Raw genomic sequence first — 18,027 nt, 5'->3', positions numbered from 1 at the left:
TTGATCCCCGAGGCACTTTGCAAACTCATTTTCTCAAGGGTTCTCAGTTTTATTGCCACTGAAATTTAACTCAAATTCTAAGTGAGTGATGCAGCAACTGTCTACAGGACAATAATTTCACAGCAGTGAGAGCAAGGATTATCTCACCTTTTCCTGGAAGCCTTTGGGTCACCCCCCCCCTTTCCCTATGCTCTTATGGTAACTTATCCAAAACACATGTAATTGAAATACCGTATTTTTCGCTCTATAGGACGCACTTTTTCCCCTTCAAAAATGAAGGGGAAATGTGTGTGCGTCCTATGGAGCGAAGACGCCATAGCCCTGCGACCCTCTCCTGGCTGGAGAGGTAAAGCGGGGCTATGGCAGGAGCCTCCATAGGCGCGAGTTACCTCTTCACCTGGGAGAGGGTCGCGGGGAGCTGCTTTAGCCCCCCGCTAAAGCAGCCCCCCCGCGACCCTCTCCCAGGTGACGCGCGCCTATGGCAGGAGCCTCCATAGGCGCGCGTCACCTCTCCAACCGGGAGAGTGCGGCGGGGCTAAAGCAGCCCCCCCGCGACCCTCTCCCGGCTGGAGAGGTGACGCGCGCCTATGGAGGCTCCTGCCATAGGCGCGCGTCACCTGGGAGAGGGTCGCGGGGGGCTGCTTTAGCCCCGCACGCGCTCTCCCGGCTGGAGAGGTGACGCGCGCCTATGGAGGCTCCTGCCATAGGTGCACGTCACCTCTCCAGCCGGGAGAGCGTGCGCGGGGCTAAAGAAGCCCCCCGCGACCCTCTCTCAGGTGAAGAGGTAACGCGCGCCTATGGAGGCTCCTGCCATAGGCACGCGTCACCTCTCCAGCCGGGAGAGGGTCGCGGGGGGCTGCTTTAGCGGGGGGCCTCATGTACATAGGTGTTACTATATCTACTATATATTTTTTTAGAAGTTGTTTGTTCACTATGAATTTGAACATCCCTTAAGAAATTGCAACCAATTTTTGTATGATGGTTCAATGAACTTTGTCTATGTCTGGATAAGATTGGATACCATCTTGAATCAAAATGGTGGCCTAAACCTTTCAAAACTGCGCTAGTTTTAAGCACTGTTTTCAAAGTAGCACAGATTTTTTTAGTTTCTTAGAATTCCCGAGAAATTCTAGTTGCTAGTAAACAAATAAACACATAATCTGAAGACAACAGGAGAAAATCTGAATATGCAAAATATACAAAGGTCTTTGCTACCCAGGAGATATACACTGTACAAATAAGAGGACATTAGCAAAATTATCAAATCCCATGCCCTACCATATTGTTCCAGAGGGCCCGAGAAAGCTGGGAATGTGACTTTTGACTCAGATGAAAGCAATCAGGTGCAAAGAAAGAGATGTCTGGACGTCCATCCTGAAAAGGTTGAAAACATTAGATTTTTGAGGGAGTGGGGGGGTTCAAAGAGACAATCCCGAAAATTCAATCCAGTGAAAATGTTTGAATTCTTTAGTGTCTAGTCTGAAACTATCAGAGACTGCCTCAATTCTCTAGTAACTAATATTCCATTCAAGTCAATAGCAGGGGGTGGAGGCATTACACGGTATGTGTCAATTCTATCAAATTTAATGTGAGCTCTTTCAGGTCAATAAAGTTCTTGCGTTGCCAGAACAGTTTTTCTTAACTTTTCTTGCAGCATAAACTGCTTTTTAAAAAGTTACTTCAAGCCTGAAAGAACTATGAAACATGAATTAAAAGGATGCACAACAGAATACAAAACGATAGGTCACATTTATAAACTGCAAAAGAGCAATTTATGTAAACTGACAAATTACAACTTGCTGCAAAAAATGTAAAATGTTGAAATCAGTCAACATTTTCAAAGCTGATGTAACCTTGCTGGTGTTTCTTTAAGAGTGACAAATAAAGCAACTGTCAGTCACAGTGAATACTCAGCCTTCAACTATAGTTTTAACAAGCCCTGGTCATTTCAGTTCCACTTTTGAAAACAGTTGCATAGTATCTCACTCTGAAAGGTTCTTTTATGGTAGGACAGGTTTTGTCCTTGCTAACAAAGCTTCTTCTTATTTTTGCTTTGTATTGTGCTTTGTATTTTGGTATATATATATATGTTCCCAATCCCAGAGAAAATTAAGAAATGCTGCTGCAGGTCTAAACTAAAGGGTACTGGGTCTTCATACTAGTAATCTCAGCTCACAAACACTGCAAAGGTGCAGGAATGGAACTCATTACATATTTTAACTTCTGTGCGCAGTCTAATATGGAATACTAGGCCACTGGTCTGAGTGTTCTGTGAACCCACATGCAAGTGCTGGCTGCTGTGCAGGAAGTCCTTCTCATCACCTCAATGTAGGTCAGTGTTCACAGACCACACGCTATGCTCAGTAAGGATCAGACACATGCTCCTTGCATGAGCAAGGCAGGATGAATGCTGAATAATCAAGCTGCCCCCAGAGTCCAAGACTCAATCCAAATTGCATCATAACAGCCTTACGTCAAAATTTCAAGATCCCAAAGAATGTCCTAAAAGCTCTGCAGGCTTTCTTATAAGGTAAGCAACATCCACATCCACATCCATATTCAATCCAGCCAAGACACACCTGTAGAAGAGGAAGTACGATGCTTTGGAGGAAAGGCTGCAGTACTACTGTAAAATCTTCTTGGGTGTCATACTTGCCAGTCTCCACTAGGCTTTGCAGACTGCTCTGTGGAATAAAAATAAAAGGAGTTCCTCAAGAACAAACCATGGTTTGTAAACAAACCACAGTTCAAGGCACACTAAACTATGGTATAATGTTGAACCATGATTTAGCAGAAAGTGTGGGCCATTGTACTGTTAGGAAACTAATTTCTGTGCCAAAAACAGCACAGAAACAGCACACATAATATACATGGTCCAGATTATAACAAATCATGAAATGTTGGTGGGGTTCTCTTGAGGCAGTTATCTGATTTTTGTCTCTAGAGTGTGGTAGTTTTAAATCATGTCGCAGGATGTTCCAGAAGAACAATATATGGTTGCTATGGGGTATAATGCAACAACATTCATACAAAGACAGCAGGTAACATGCAAAATGACAATCTTGATTCTTTGCAGATATACCTGATAAGCTTGGACTGCTTCCTTCATCCTCGCCAGCTCTGGTGAGCCTTCTTGAACGGTGAGAACACACTCACAATTCTCTCTGCATATGAAATTAAAGGGAATGCGGGACAAAAACAGCATATATTGATTAAAGCAGGACTGCCATATTTTGGAACTACGAGTAGTTATCATGGTCACTGTCTGTTGGCTGTTTCAGGTTATACTGATGTTTAAGAGGATAGATTATCTCATTGTTATCCATGCTATAAAGTACACATTTTTTCTGTATTTTTGGGTTTTCCTTTTATTTATTTATTTTTAGGATGTCATAAACTGCTTAGAGATTGTATTTGAAATAAGATAGATGATAGATAGATAGATGATAGATAGATAGATGATGATAGATAGATAGATAGATAGATAGATAGATAGATAGATAGATAGATGATAGATCGATCTAAGGAAATATAGAAAGTAGAAAGTCACTGAAAATCAGAATTGGAAACATAAAAGAAATCAGAATTATAGAAGTGATGGTAGGGGATTATACTGGATCCAAGGACTCAAATACAATTTTAATGTTTCACTTTTGCCATCGCAAGAAACCAAGGATATCCAGAGCAATTACTGCTACTCTAACTAGGGGGAAAAAAAGCAACCGAGAAACTTATAGGACCTCAAAGACTAATTTACCATAGAATAAGGTTTTCAAGGACTGCAGTCCACTACACTAAGGATACTAAGGAACGAAGACAGACTAAATATAATCTATTTATTCTACATCTGTGTTTTGTTTCCCAAGGAAATCTGCTAAATCGTGACTTGGTAGGGAAAACACAACCTGCACAATATGACATATTGAGGCTACCACACATGGCTTGTTATGACAGATCCTGCTGGCTTGTAATTAGCTTTCTCGAAATGTCTAACACAAAGGCATTTCATAAAGTTTTCCTATTTTTGTTCCATCATGGGCTTTTGTCTCGTTTTAGCCGATTAAGAATTTGCAGTCCGAGAGATGCTTCCATTTCAAGCCCTTCCTCTGTGCTAGAGTAAAAGCCATGCCTAGACATACCATTATACGGGGATCTCACCTAACATCCAGTGAGCAGATCACTTGCTCACCATTCACCACTGTACATGCCTTCTCCCAAAGAATGCTGGGAATTGCAGTTCTGTGAGGGGTAAACTACAGCTCCTAGGATTCACTGGGGGAAGCCGTGTGCTTTAAGTACCTGGTGGTGTGGATGCCATGCAGAATGGCCCTAATATACTTGGATGGCATGGATACAAGAAGAGACCAAAGTTGGCTTACACCGCTAGATGAGCAGGGCAGGGCAATCTGCTATCCAGAAACAGTTGTCTCAGAGGAAGAGGGTCCATTGCATTCACCAGATTCACCAAAGCTTTCGGCACCTGGTGGGAAAGGAAGCACTAAGTTCTAAGAGACAACAGCGTGTGAAACACAGGGCTTGCATCGTTTCTAACTCTATGTCAATGCAGCTATCAAGCCTGATTCATTGCTCATCTTGTTTGACCCACTTTCCCCCATATCCCTACCCCTCCACATGGAAGCTTTCCAGGAAGATTAGAGAATGGTGATTAATGTTAATGTGAGTGTGTCATGGTCACCTACAGAATATAGTTGGTGACAGTAATTAGTGATATGGTGGCACAAGTCCACCACCCCCTACCCAGTCACATTATATTACTCATTCAGGCACATGGCTCCCTTGCGGCTTTGCAATAATGCTTGTAGGGTGTCCTTCTATAGTCACTGAAACATCCCTTTGGAGAGTTTTATACCATAGCTAAAGGCTTCCCTGCACAATCAAGCACAGAACACTCCAAGTGTATATTATCCTTTCCAGGATATCCACACATTTTCTAACTAAATCATGTGAAGACCTAGGACCTTATTATTATTATTATTATTATTATTATTATTATTATTATTATTATTATTGGTATTTGAATTTATATACCCCCCTATACCCGGGGGTCTCAGGTCAGTTCACAGAATAAAATCCATATATAAATTCACAGAATACATAATAAAAATAAAAACAACAACCCAATAGCACCCCCCCCCAAAAGAGCACATGTTAAAAGGGCATAGGATGTAAATCAGATCAACCAAAAGCCTGGTTAAAAAGGAATGTAATTGCCTGACACCTAAGGGTGTATAATGAAGGCGCCAGGTGAACTTCCCTGGGGAGAGCATTCCACAGATGGGGAGCCACTGCAGAGAAGGCCCGTTCTCGTGTTGTCACCCTCCGGACCTCTCGAGGAGGCAAATGAAGAAGGGCCTCAGAAGATGATCTCAGGGTCCTGGTAGGCAGTGGCATAGCAAGGTCAGGTGGTACCCGGTGCAGAAAATTTCTTGTCATCACCCCCCAAATTATTATTTTTTGCCTGCAAAAATTTTGGCATCTCGGAGGTGACACCCGGGGCGGACCGCACCTGCCGCACCCACCTTGCTCTGCCCCTGCTGCTAGGTTCATATAGAAAAAATGGGATAACACGGATTAGGCAGGGAGAAGAGGGAGGACTTTGCCACATATTACTAGACATATTCTATGTGCTATTTGAAGGGATCCCATGACCCCTATTTAACTGAATCCTACATAGCAATAGTAGATTTGTATGTGCATTATTTGAGTCCTGCTTACTAGCAGGAAGGTAAACGGCGTTTCCGTGTGCGGCTCTGGCTCGCCAGAGCAGCGATGTCACGCTGGCCACGTGACCTGGAAGTGTCTCCGGACAGCGCTGGCCCCCGGCCTCTTAAGTGAGATGGGCGCACAACCCTAGAGTCGGACACGACTGGCCCGTACGGGCAGGGGTACCTTTACCTTTACTATAGGAAGGGGAGAATTGCATTTCTCCACCAACCAAACAATACCACTTTAGTACTGAGAAATTGTATGAATGTGGTAAAATGTGACCTCACTTGAGGTTGGGTGGGTAGTATGAAATTGTAGTCAGCCTCAGACCATTTCAAGCGATGGCTCTGAAAATCTCCTAAAAAACAACCACTGTGCGATTATGCAGCAACATCCTAAAATAAAATGAAAAGATGCTCTCCAGGCAGCAGCCACCTACCTCTGCATGAAGAAGGTCAAGTGCTTTTTGAACACGGCTTGAAAAGTTTACAGCTGAATAGTGATCCTGATACAAGTAGGAGGCAGAAAGAGAGAGTTACTAGTCCTAAAAAAGGTAAAAGTGACCTTTGCAAAGCTCATAAAGACATGAGATTAATCATGCAAGTCACTCCTTACTAGGAAACATCACATGGAATTCATGATGTAGCTAAAAAAAATGATGCTTTGTGTAGCTAAAAAAAAATGATGCTTTGTGTATCCCAATTAAGAGTTACAATGAACAAATAAAACCTTTCCCAAAAAAATTACTTAATTAATTAAATGTGTATACCACTCTTCATTCATAGATCTCAGGGTGGTTCACAACATAAAAATACAAGATAAAAAACACAAAATACAAGATGCTCTGAATCTGGCTGTCTCGATCATTGTGGACAGGACAATAATTATACTGTTTTTGCATAATCTGACATCTGCACAATCTTGGACCCCTGATGACTAGATGTTTCCCTGCCTGTGATATGTCACATCCTTCAGCTCTTGGGAGAGGGATAGAAATAACATACTGAATATTCTTAAGACAGCGAAGGAGTCAGAAAGTAGAGAATGAAATGGATGTTCAGTGGTCTACAAATTTCCAACATGATCTGTTTGTATAGCAAATGCACCATTAAGTCTCCAACGCTTTCTTTCATCTCAAAGAAACAAACCCTACAGGAAGGTCACATTTGGAACATCTTGTGGTTGGGGAAGCGAGGCAGACCACCCTCTTTTCATAACCATCTTTAACCAAAACCAGCATCCTAAGAGTTGATTTGATACCTGAAGCTACATCTTCAACTTCAAAAAAGCTATGGGGACTCCCTAAAATTTGAATTTCCTTGGTCTAATACTTCTGACACTCAGGTTGTGGGCTGCTAAGGCTGTTCAGAATTTTTTTTATGTGTGGCTAGTCTAGGGCTTTTGTAATATTAAGCAGCCAAAATGAACCACACGGAAGTGTGGAGTTTATCAACTTGTGTCTTTAGAAAACACTGCAAACTGTGGCCAGAGCAGGTAAGAGAGTCAATCTCCTTCCAGCTTCCACATAAAGCCATTTTTTAACCCAGAATGATCCTTTAGGCAGCACAACTACCTTTGCTCTGGTGCTAATAATAGCTAGAGCCTCCACCCAAGCCATCTAGGCTGCATTAGGGTCTCCAAGCCATGAGTTTTCAGCTTTTACCATCACAAAGCAAAGCCTTTACTGATTCCCTGCAAACCACCATTCTGGCTTTCATCCAACATCTCAGAGCTTTGAGAACATCCCCATAACTCACCATGTCTTTGCAATAGTTGCACAGATCATGGACTCCAATGAATACAGTTATGACCTTCCAGTCTGTGTCAAAATTGATTCTCTAAGCAAAGAAAAAAGAATGCACGTGTTACCATTGCTGGCTTATTCACACAGGTATATAATGCATGGTTGCCAACCGACATGAAGCAATTATCGGCGACCCTTCATATAATGTAACAAGTAAGCAAGTTTCTTGAATGTTGTCAACCTACCGAGTCATTTTTCATTAATTTCACAAGGTGCTTTACTTGGTCTGGTAATTTCCTAGGAAAGAGGGGACAAGGTAAAATGACACGGGGCATATATTGGATGCCTGAATATATCTGTAGACTCATCCTTAAAAACAGGTATGTACAGTAAGAAGTGGCTATTCCCATTTTACCAAGAGAGAACTGCAGTCCCAGAAAGGGAAACGACTTGCCCAATCTAACCTGGTAAATCATTGGCTAAAATGGAATTTGGATTTTCTGAGACCCAGGGGGCACTTTAAGACTATATTGTCTTTGTTTACAACTGGACTGGGAAAACAGGACCAAGGAAAAATGAGTCATCTGTGAAAGTGCCTGATGACTCATTTCTAACAGCAAGGGAGCCCCTATCCTAAATTAGTCCTCTGGCAGTCCTGGACCACAAGAAGGGAGAGCAGGAGCCTTGAAGGTGCTCCTCAAAAGTTAGCGTGTGGACAGCATCTGGACAGTTTATGCAAAGGTATCCTCTTTCTTTGCCCTCTTTTTTTGTGCTATGTTTCCACCCTTTTAGTCCCCATAAGCAGAGATTCTCACTTCCGCTGGGGTACTTTAGTGAAAACACACAAAAGCAGAAAGAACATTTGAAATTTCCTTTCAAAACCTTAATCGAAACCAGGAATGGGGGCCTCCAAGCGAAAACTGCTCCTTCTTTGAGTTACTTTTTTTCAGCTCCTAGTTTTGCTCTATAGTCCCTGACTGAAACAAGTGCATGAAAAAGCAGTCTGCAAAAAACAACAACCCAGAAGACTAATGGAACGTTAGGCTTTTAAGGAAGCTCCAGGGCTTGGAATGAGCTGAAACACATTTCATTTCTTTCCCATGATTAGGATTGTGTGACATTCCAAATGCTACTTTGGGTTCTTGGTTTTGATTTACATTCTTCGACAATGAAAATGAAAATAAAAAATGGTTTCATATCAGCAGAGAGGAATAGTCGGATTAGGTAAAGTAATTCCTTTCTTCCTTTTGTTGCTGTATGGTATTCCAGGAACCATATCAAGTTTACTTTATCTCTGCCAGATAAGGCTGTAAATACTATGTGGTAGAAATGACTTCTAATATGTGTGTCTTTGAGAGTTCAGGGACATCACCATAGTATCTGAGCACATAAAGACAATAAATGAGACCATGGGAAAGGGGAGCACCTGCCTTCTCTCACTGTACTAAATATGAACCATATGGATAAATATCTATGAAAGCAACTTCCTTCATGTTTTCACAGAATGACTGCAAGACAAAGAAGCTGGGTAATACTTAGGACTCACCTCCTTTCTATCAAGGCCTAGTTAGGCTGGGGTCACATCCATGCTACGTATTTAAAGCCACTTTAATTGGTACCACTTTAACAGACATGGTTTCCCTTGAGAGTCCTCATGGAGTTACAGTTCGAAAGCACGCCAGTGCAAGTAGATAAATAGGTACCACTGTGGCGGGAAGGTAAACAGTGTTTCCGTGTGCTCTGGCTCCCATCACGGTGTTCCATTGTGCCAGAATCAGTTTAGTCATGCTGGCCACATGACCCAGAAAGCTGTCTGTGGACAAACACTGGCTCCATCGGCCTGAAAGCGAGATGAGATAGTCGCCTTTGACTGGACTTAACCGTCCAGAGGTCCTTTACTTTTTTACCTTTACAGTTCCCTTAGCAAACTATAGTACCCAGGATTCTTCAGAGGAAGCCATGGCTGTCAAAGTGATATAAGTGAGTTAAACATGGGGTATGGATGTGACCTGGGGGGGGCAGAGGGGCAGTGGCCCCAGGCGCATTTTGGGGGGTGCATTCTGCTCCTTGCTGCTCTGCCAGCCCTGTGCTGCTGTGCTGCTGCTGCCCGCCCGCCTGCAGCCCTTGGCAGGCACAACAAGCAAGCCCTGCTCGTCCAGTGCCACTTTGTGATGCTGCAGGGGCTGCATGAGGATGACGCGATGGGCATGTGCCACACCGCCGCCCTGAGCTGAACAATTTCCACATGACACTATGCTGTGGATACACCTACTCAGCTGGTGCTCTTGGAACTGCTTGGTTGAGAAAGGCAGTTGGCTTTCTTAGGTCTCCTGTGCCAGTCGAATATCCCGTGAGGTTAGCATTGAACTCACGGAGGATATCTGAAAGAAAGAAAATAATAACTTTGGTGGTTTAAAAAACCTCTTGTTTTCTTGTTGTTCAAATTGTTTACTGGTTATTGTTTTATTGTTGTTTCAATGTTGTTACCACTTTGAGCACTACTCCCATAAGCAGAAAGCAGTACATGTATTATTCTAGTAAATGAGCGAGTAGCTTGGAAGTATATAGGTGAAATAATTGATGCGGAGTCAGGAACCTGAGAAGACCTTGGCTGGGTGGCTGGAGAAGACAATAGGATGACAAGGTAGGGGAAATGTTGGAGGATGTCAAGCCCTGGGGGAGTGGCAGGATGACACCAGGCAGAATGGATTTAGGCTGGAGCCTAACTCCATTCAGCTTAGTCATGTGACCTGGCAACCTGGTGGAACTTATGCCGGCAAAAAGGGAGATGTAAGTAAACTGCATTTTAAAGGCTTGCTTTCCCTCTGCCAGGCTTAGGCCAGGTCAGCCGCGGTAGTCCCACTCCTGAAAGGAGTTTGAAATAGGGGCAATTTGTGCATGTTTAATTTAAGTCACCATAAATTCCGCCAGCTTCCTGTTCTTAGGATTGCTTTGTAAATCTGGATCCAACCCCTTGACTTTTACTTACTGGGCAAAGTTGTTACATTCCTTAATGAAGCATCTCCTCCAATGCTGCAATAAGAGTCAGAAAGAAAGAAAGAAAGAAAGAAAGAAAGAAAGAAAGAAAGAAAGAAAGTGCCTCTTAGTCAAGTTTTAGCCAGTAAGAGGAACAATGACAAACACCAAAAAGTACATTTCATGCTTTTGCAAGGGAGATAATGTGGAGAGGTGCCTGTGGGATTTTCTACCTCGGGGGCCAAAATATCTTGACTAACCTTGGCGCTGAAGAGTTTCAAAATTCAACATTCACAAGCTAGTCTCCCTATCAGAATAATTGTGGCGTTTCCTTTTGTTTACTTCCTACCCCTTTTATTTAGGTGGGAGGCAGACTTCGGTCTTTCAAATTTCAGTGGTGTCCTGTGTGAGGCCCAGATTCGACACCCACCCCACCTCTCGCCATTCGTTCTGCTCAATTCACTACATCATAGATGTGACGCCCTGCAGTGCCCCCTAGGCTCAGTGCCCAGTGCGACGAAAACAGACACAATGCTCTAAAACTGCCTACTGTATGTGGGAGGAAATATCCACAAATGCAAGTCAGTGGCTATTTGTGGAGCAAAATCACAAGGATAGTTACCTACCTCCAAGCCAGCCCCCAATACTGCGTATTCATATCCATCAGGTCATTTGGTTTTGCTCCAATGCCATTACCAGCCTGCCTCAGAGAGACCAAAGAGATAGATGAAGTTGGCAACTCACGTATTTTGTTTTGTTGTTGTTCATAATGAAAAGTGTACTTTTAAGGCTTCGGGCTCCTAGAACAAGGGCAGCTGACCCTTTTTGTCAGATGCTCCATGGCATTTTGAAAGCTCTAAAGCAGTTGCTATGTACACTGTGTTCCATCAACAGGATTTATGGCTGCGTGAAGCTGGGTTTAGAAACATTATCAGCATGACTCGAGATAACTGGACAATAAATGGAGCAATTAATCGAGAAGTGGCACCCAATCAGGCCAATGAACTTTTACAACACCCTGTCCCATATTCACTCTGTACAGGATAATACAGAGAATGTGAAATGGAGTTGGTGCATGTGCACAAATGACTGGCTGGATTAGATGATAATTTGGCACTTTACATAATGTGGCATATGGGGGAAGAGTTTTGACTATTTTTAGGGGTTTTTTGTCCTGCCTAATGATAATCAGAATATTATAAAACACATAATAAAATACAATAAAACAGCAATGATATCAAAGAATACCCAGAAAATATCAGGTAGGAAAAACTTCAATAAAAACACCAGCTAAAACTTATTTCAACACATTTATAACATAGGGGAATGGCCTATTACTTACATCATAGGAGCCTACACAACACAAAACACTGTTGCTGTATGTAGGTTTTATTTTATTTGTTTTTTATCTTATATTTTGGAAACGGACACCCAGTTTTCTTTTCCTTTGAAAAAAATTTGGGCCCCCAAGAGAGTGGGGCTCTAAGCTATAGCTTGTTTAGCTTATATGTAAATCTGGCACTGCTTGGAACCATCACCAAGAACTCTGGCTAGCTATGTGGATGATTTGGAATAAGGAAATCTATGTGCGGAGTGGTGCATGCAGCCATCTTACATATAAATGTGGTGGCCACTATCTCCCATCAGTGATGACACACACCCCGGCTGTAGCAAATGTTCCATCTGCTTGGCATGCTAAAGTATTCTGCATGCCACAAGCCAGTATGTCAGCCAAATACCCTCCTCCGTCTAAGCAAGCAAACTGTGATGCAGCTCGCTTTGGGGGATGGCAAAAGGAGCAATGTTTCTTACAGTCAAGGAATCCCCCAGGGCAGCAATTACTTGCACGTCAGCTGGTTCCAAGCTATGCACTATAAGGAAAAAGAAAGAAAGAAAAAAATGTGGTTAAATTTGCAACAGGAAGGAGAATTATGTTAATCATAGGATGTGAATTAGTGAATGTTTACACTCCAGTGCTGAGAAACATAAAACGTGCTCCGATTCACAAAATTTAGCAGTTTTGTATAAAATAAAACAATGGCCGTGTAGGGCAAGATAGAAACATACTGACCAATCTATCAGTGAAAGGCTGAATGCCTAAGCTACCATTAAGGATTTTGATTATCAAAAGATCCAAAGGATAGGATCAGGCCGTTTAATTCTGTTCGGCACTGAATCGTTACAGTTGGTGTTCCATATATATCTGGCACTCCTATGCTTTATTAGATACTAGCTCTATAAATGGAACAATGTTAAAAATACTACAGCACTGGAATATAATTCTAAAATGGTTAAGGATGCACCAAAGGGTTATAATATTGATATGGGTGCTCCAAACTTTTTCAAGTTGGTGGGAAGTTTAGGGGATACCCATTTTAAATAGTGCTGGGACAGAGTATTCAGCCCATATGGACTTTAATTCTTTTGTGGGTGGGGTAACCAGGGCACCAGGAGTGATATCCTACCCTGGTATAGGATAGGCAACATGGTGCCCTCCAGTACAACTTCCACCAGAGTCAGCCAGCTTGGCCCATGGTCAGGGATGATGGAAGTTATCATCGTAAAGGTGCCATCTTGGCTAACCCTGAACTGCACTAATTCTTAATAATGATTTAGATTGGGGAGAGAAGTCTGAAGTGTTACCACGCTCCTCATCCTGCTCTTATTTTATGCCCATTTAACATCTGAAGGTACACAGGTTTCTAGGAAAGAGTGAAAATGGGTTGGGTTTATTTGGCATCTGGTGGGCAAAACACAGGATTGGAAGTTTACCTCACAGGAGACCTGTATTCCAACACAAAGCAAGCCAAGCTTCATGTAGGATGAAACGTCAACTATGAGTTGGAGAGGATGCATCTTCTAATAGCATTTAAGGGGATGCCAAGCTTTGTTTACTACTAACAGCATTATAAAAGTATAGCCAAGTTCTGAAATGTATATGAGGCCTTGAAGTTGCAACGAATTATTTACAGCAAGTCAGCCTGCAAATTACCTGAAAGGATGATTCCATCTAACTAGCTGAGCAAGCAAGCTGATGAACTAGCTGAGCAAGCGTCACATCATCATATTTCGGCAAGTTATGCAAACAAATTGCAGAAAGAGAGGAGCTGTTCTAACACACCGCAGGGTCAGGAAGACAAAGAGACCTGTGGCACCTTAAAGACTAACTCAGGGATCACCACCATAGGGCTCCTGTGAACTGTAAGTCCCATCAGCTCTAGTCAGTTTGGCCAGTCAGTGGTCAGAGATGGTGGGAATTGTAGTCCAAAACATCTGGAAGGTACAATATTGGCTACCCCTGTGCAGAAGATACCCTCATTGCAAAAAATGCTTTTGTAAATAAGAACCTACTTCAGCAGCTGTGCAAATGCATGAAGTAGGATTTTTTTAAAAACTAATTTTTATTGGTTTTTAAACCAATACAAATACAATAACCATTAAACACTTATCCAGCAGTACAGCTAATGATGTTTGTTTTATCTGCTGTCTCTAGACATACACTTACACATTCAACGTTCAAACCTATTACCTTACATAACCCCTCCACTGAGAATATTGAGTGGTTGGTATAACCAGCTCTTGATTTGGGCCATTAACATAATTAAAAAATGGGGCCCACGTTACTTGGAAGGTGTCTCTATTCGTTATGCCTTTAATTGCCCTCCTGTGTGTGGTGCATAGCTGTCAACTTTTCCCTTTTCTTGCAAGGAATCCTATTCGGAATAAGGGAATTTCCCTTAAAAAAAGGGAAACGTTGACAGCTATGGTCTGGTGAGATGCTCAGACATTGCTGTATCCCAGATACTACTTTCCCATAAGTTCAGGGGTATTTCAGTCTGGCTCTTCCATTGCTGAGATATTTGCTAATCATTTTGCCTTCAAAAGCAAATAAATTAGACTGCAATCCTAGATGCACTTCTCTGGAAGCAAGTCCTATGGAACTTAGTGAAAGTTACTTCCACATAAGCACACAAAGGATCAGGCTGCTTACTTTTAAGGCACAACGTTACCCCTATTCGCTATTTATATGTAGGGCACTCACTTGTAACTGGAGAAGCAGGGCCTGGGCTTCTAGTCCTAGCCATGACATTGCAGCTTCATCGCTATGTGTTGAGCACAGACCTGGAAAAGTAGCCACTTGAACAAGCAGCTGCTTGCCTGTAGGTCTCCATTCAAGCAAGACACCCACAAATTTGGGTGGAGCCCCTGTGTGTGAGCAGCTGCCTGCATGAAGGAAACCCTTTCCAGATCCATATGCTCAACTCGCAAAACTTGAGTGCTGCATGGCAAGAGAGATGTAACACCAGGGACAGAGTAGAAGCAGAGTCCTACTCCTGTTGTAAATGCTTAAATGGGGCTTCTATCTTTTGTGCAAACCAAGTATTTCTCCTTGCCTTAAAGAATACCATTCCACTGAACTCAGTACAGTGGTATCTTGGGTTAAGAACTTAATTCGTTCTGGAGGTCCGTTCTTAACCTGAAACTGTTCTTAACCTTAAGCACCACTTTAGCTAATGGGGCCTCCCGCTGCTGCTGCGCCACCACCGTGCGATTTCTGTTCTCATCCTGAAGCAAAGTTCTTAACCTGAAGCACTATTTCTGGGTTTGTGGAGTCTGTAAAACCTGAAGCGTATGTAACCTGAGGTACCACTGCACAGTGATGGACTTTCACTTGGCTGGCTTTGATGTCAAGCATCTTAGTTTACCTGAAGTAGGGAAGTTGATGGATGGAGCTCTATCCTCACACAGCATCTGGCTTCCATAATCTGCAGTGGTCTCACTGGTGTAGGTATAGTTGCTGTTTTGGTATGTCATTAAGTATGGCTGGGCCTATGAAACCGGGATAACCCAAGTCAAAATAAAAACATTGCCCTAGAGTGCAGAGATAGCTATGTCTACGAAGCTGATACAGTGGAGGAGGAAGTTTTATATTGTTGTAAACTGCTGTGTATATACAGCAGCATATAAATATTTTTATAAATAAATAAACCAATCTACATAAGAAGACAGGAAGGTGGGGATTGGCTGAGGTTGGTGGGGCAGTGCACCCTCAAAAATGGACCAATCTCTGCTGTTCAGGCCTGTCTGGAAAACAGCAAATGCTCTTCCTCCATCAAAATTAGGACATCCCCTTCCCAACTCCATCAGTTTGTGACAGCATCCTACTGTTTGTGTGAATTAAGCCACTGCTGCATGTGCTCCACCAGAAAACTAGCTGCCTGGTGTGCTTCCTTCCCACTTTGTGAGTTTCTGCAATTCATAGGCCCCAGAGAAGAAACAAGATGGCAGCGATGCTAGTTTGTCTCTTCAACAGACAGAGCAAGGAAGGAAGGAAAAACACACCTATCCAATCATGCTGGGCATCAGCTAGTTAATAAGAGCAACGCTGTTAAATATTCCTGAGAAGATTCGCTTTACCTGATCTGGACATTTGAGGGTTATCATCATTTCAAGCGCTTGCAGTTTTGACTTCTCCCCAAGGGGTTCTAGCTGTATCAAAGAAGAAGAGTCAGCATGGGATGAGGAATAAAACATGCAGGGAGGGGGGAGTCAGTCACTATAAGCTGCATAACCTTTGGGGGAAGGAAGAAGCCGATGCATAATTGCAGATTCATCGTTACATTGACTTCTGAACTAAAACACCGTTTGATCCTGCTGCATCTTTCGCTTTAGGATGCAAAAGATGCAAATTACAAGGGAGAGAAGAATGCAATAGACAGGACTTTGGCAAAGAGTCAACACACACACACAGGCCATGTCTCCTGCAGGTCAGTTTGCTCGTTCATCAAATTAAAACACATTTATAGTCACAGAGCAGATTTGTTTCTAAGGCCCAACCTGCGCCATTTATTTCAAGCAGTATTATACCACATTAAACCCCTGCAGCTTACTGCCGCCCGCAAAGAATCCTCGGAAATTTGGTTTGTCACAGGTGCTGAAAGATATGAGGAGACCCCCTACCCTTCACACAGTTACAATTTTCAGAGTTCCTTGCAGTTACGGTATGTAATTTCCGCCCTCCAAGTTGTAAGCTGCCTTGAGCATGGTTTTAACTATGGAAAGGCAGCATACAAATAAAATGAGGAAGGAAAGAAGGAAGGAAGGAAGGCTGATTGGCTGTTAAACCGTCCTGAGAATTATTGCTCTGTGAGGGCAACAAGGGTCTTCTAACAACTCTTGGCAGCCTTAACAAAAAATAAAGTTCCTGGGTTTCTTTGGGGGAAGCCATGGCTGTTTAAAGTGGTATAATGCTGCTTTAAATGTATAGTACGAATGAGGCCTAGGTGTCTGCTTCTCTGCCAGGTGAGAATAGCGCCTTTTCCCCACATCCATTTGGATTATTATGAAGTAACTTGGTTCTCTTTGGGAATGTGTGACTGGACTACAGTCGAGAATGAGGAAATAAAAACTCAAGCAAACCTGATCTTTTGGTTTAGAAGTAATTGAGTGACTACAAGTGGTAGAACCAACGCCATATTTGCAAGATTTTTGCCTATATTCTAGCCCAGTGGTTCTCAAATGGTATCCTTTCAAAATGATAGCAAGAGCCTCAAGTGATATGGAGGACAACCCTAGTTGTGTTTTCCAATGTATTTCTTTGCAATAAAAAAAAGTGGTGCTGTGCGATAAAAAAGTTATTCTGAAAATGTGGCTCAGAGAACAAAGTTTGAGAACCACCGCTCTAGCCCCAATCCAATCAGCTTCTTTAAGCACATTTCAGGAGTTTACAGAGCTAGTTCCCATGAGTAATTTTTAAAATATGTGCGATGTAAAAACATCTACCACAGAGAACAATTCAATTAGCCCTAACCTGCCAGGAGAATCATTGAAGTTCAGCACAATATTTGAAGGACAATTGTAAACAACTAACAACACTAGTAGGGTTGTTGTAAGAAAACTTGCAATGTTAAGGATTTGTACCTTTTTATATTTATTTAAAAATTTGTGATTAACGGAAGAAATGAAAAGTAAATGGGAAAATGTACAAATGCTATGAAGTAATAATGAATTATGGAAGCCATGAGACAAATATGTAATGAGTATAATAAGGATTTGTTTAAATTTGAGAAAATGGAAACTTAATAAATATTTTTTAAAAATCATTGAAGTTCAGCCAAGATGATGCAATTCTTGGAGTGTTCTTTTGGTGCAAATCACATTCACTGGAAGATTTTAGAGGTCTGATGATTGCATTGAGAGAGATTTTTCTTACCATGTTATTCCACAGAGCCCGAGCACCTTGGGAATGACCTTTCTGGCTGAAGTGGAAGCAGTCTGGGGCAAAATAGGAGGAATCGGGCAACCCTTCCTAAAGAAAGAGACAACCACTTTATGATGGGGCTTTCAAAAGGTGACAGGAAGGTGGGGAAAATTAAGAGCCTTGTAGTACCTCAAAGACTAACATTTGTGGTGTGTTAAGCTTTCAGTAATCAGAGGCCATGATGCATGAAGAAAATAAACAGTGGGACCAAATGGCAAAGATATGCAAGTGACATGGTCTGTGACATAATTCTGTGTAAAGCTTAGAGAACCCCAGTGGCCATTCACATTATAGTTTGAATAATATCTGCATCATCTCA

The 18,027-nt window shown here is 42.3% G+C and overlaps 1 protein-coding gene across 1 annotated transcript in view; it reads right to left on the bottom strand.

The window, feature by feature from the left end:
• The window catches only part of PLB1 (phospholipase B1), a 101,244-nt gene that overhangs the window by 30,928 nt on the left and 52,289 nt on the right, over positions 1 to 18,027 (bottom strand). Inside the window, exons 26-39 of the mRNA XM_053382969.1 lie at positions 17,661 to 17,756; positions 15,866 to 15,937; positions 15,154 to 15,277; positions 12,260 to 12,318; positions 11,074 to 11,147; positions 10,461 to 10,504; positions 9,744 to 9,852; positions 7,717 to 7,768; positions 7,485 to 7,565; positions 6,167 to 6,232; positions 4,380 to 4,480; positions 3,083 to 3,164; positions 2,580 to 2,684; positions 1,279 to 1,374 (exon numbers count right to left, since the gene is read on the bottom strand). Of these exons, the coding sequence (XP_053238944.1) occupies positions 1,279 to 1,374; positions 2,580 to 2,684; positions 3,083 to 3,164; positions 4,380 to 4,480; positions 6,167 to 6,232; positions 7,485 to 7,565; positions 7,717 to 7,768; positions 9,744 to 9,852; positions 10,461 to 10,504; positions 11,074 to 11,147; positions 12,260 to 12,318; positions 15,154 to 15,277; positions 15,866 to 15,937; positions 17,661 to 17,756 (1,161 nt within the window). The remainder of the gene's footprint in view (positions 1 to 1,278; positions 1,375 to 2,579; positions 2,685 to 3,082; positions 3,165 to 4,379; positions 4,481 to 6,166; positions 6,233 to 7,484; positions 7,566 to 7,716; positions 7,769 to 9,743; positions 9,853 to 10,460; positions 10,505 to 11,073; positions 11,148 to 12,259; positions 12,319 to 15,153; positions 15,278 to 15,865; positions 15,938 to 17,660; positions 17,757 to 18,027) is intronic.

This window comes from Podarcis raffonei, chromosome 3, assembly GCF_027172205.1.
Source record: "Podarcis raffonei isolate rPodRaf1 chromosome 3, rPodRaf1.pri, whole genome shotgun sequence".
Classification (NCBI taxonomy): domain Eukaryota; kingdom Metazoa; phylum Chordata; class Lepidosauria; order Squamata; family Lacertidae; genus Podarcis; species Podarcis raffonei.
Note: the sequence above shows the minus strand (reverse complement) of the source record. Positions and strands in the feature narration are given on the sequence as shown.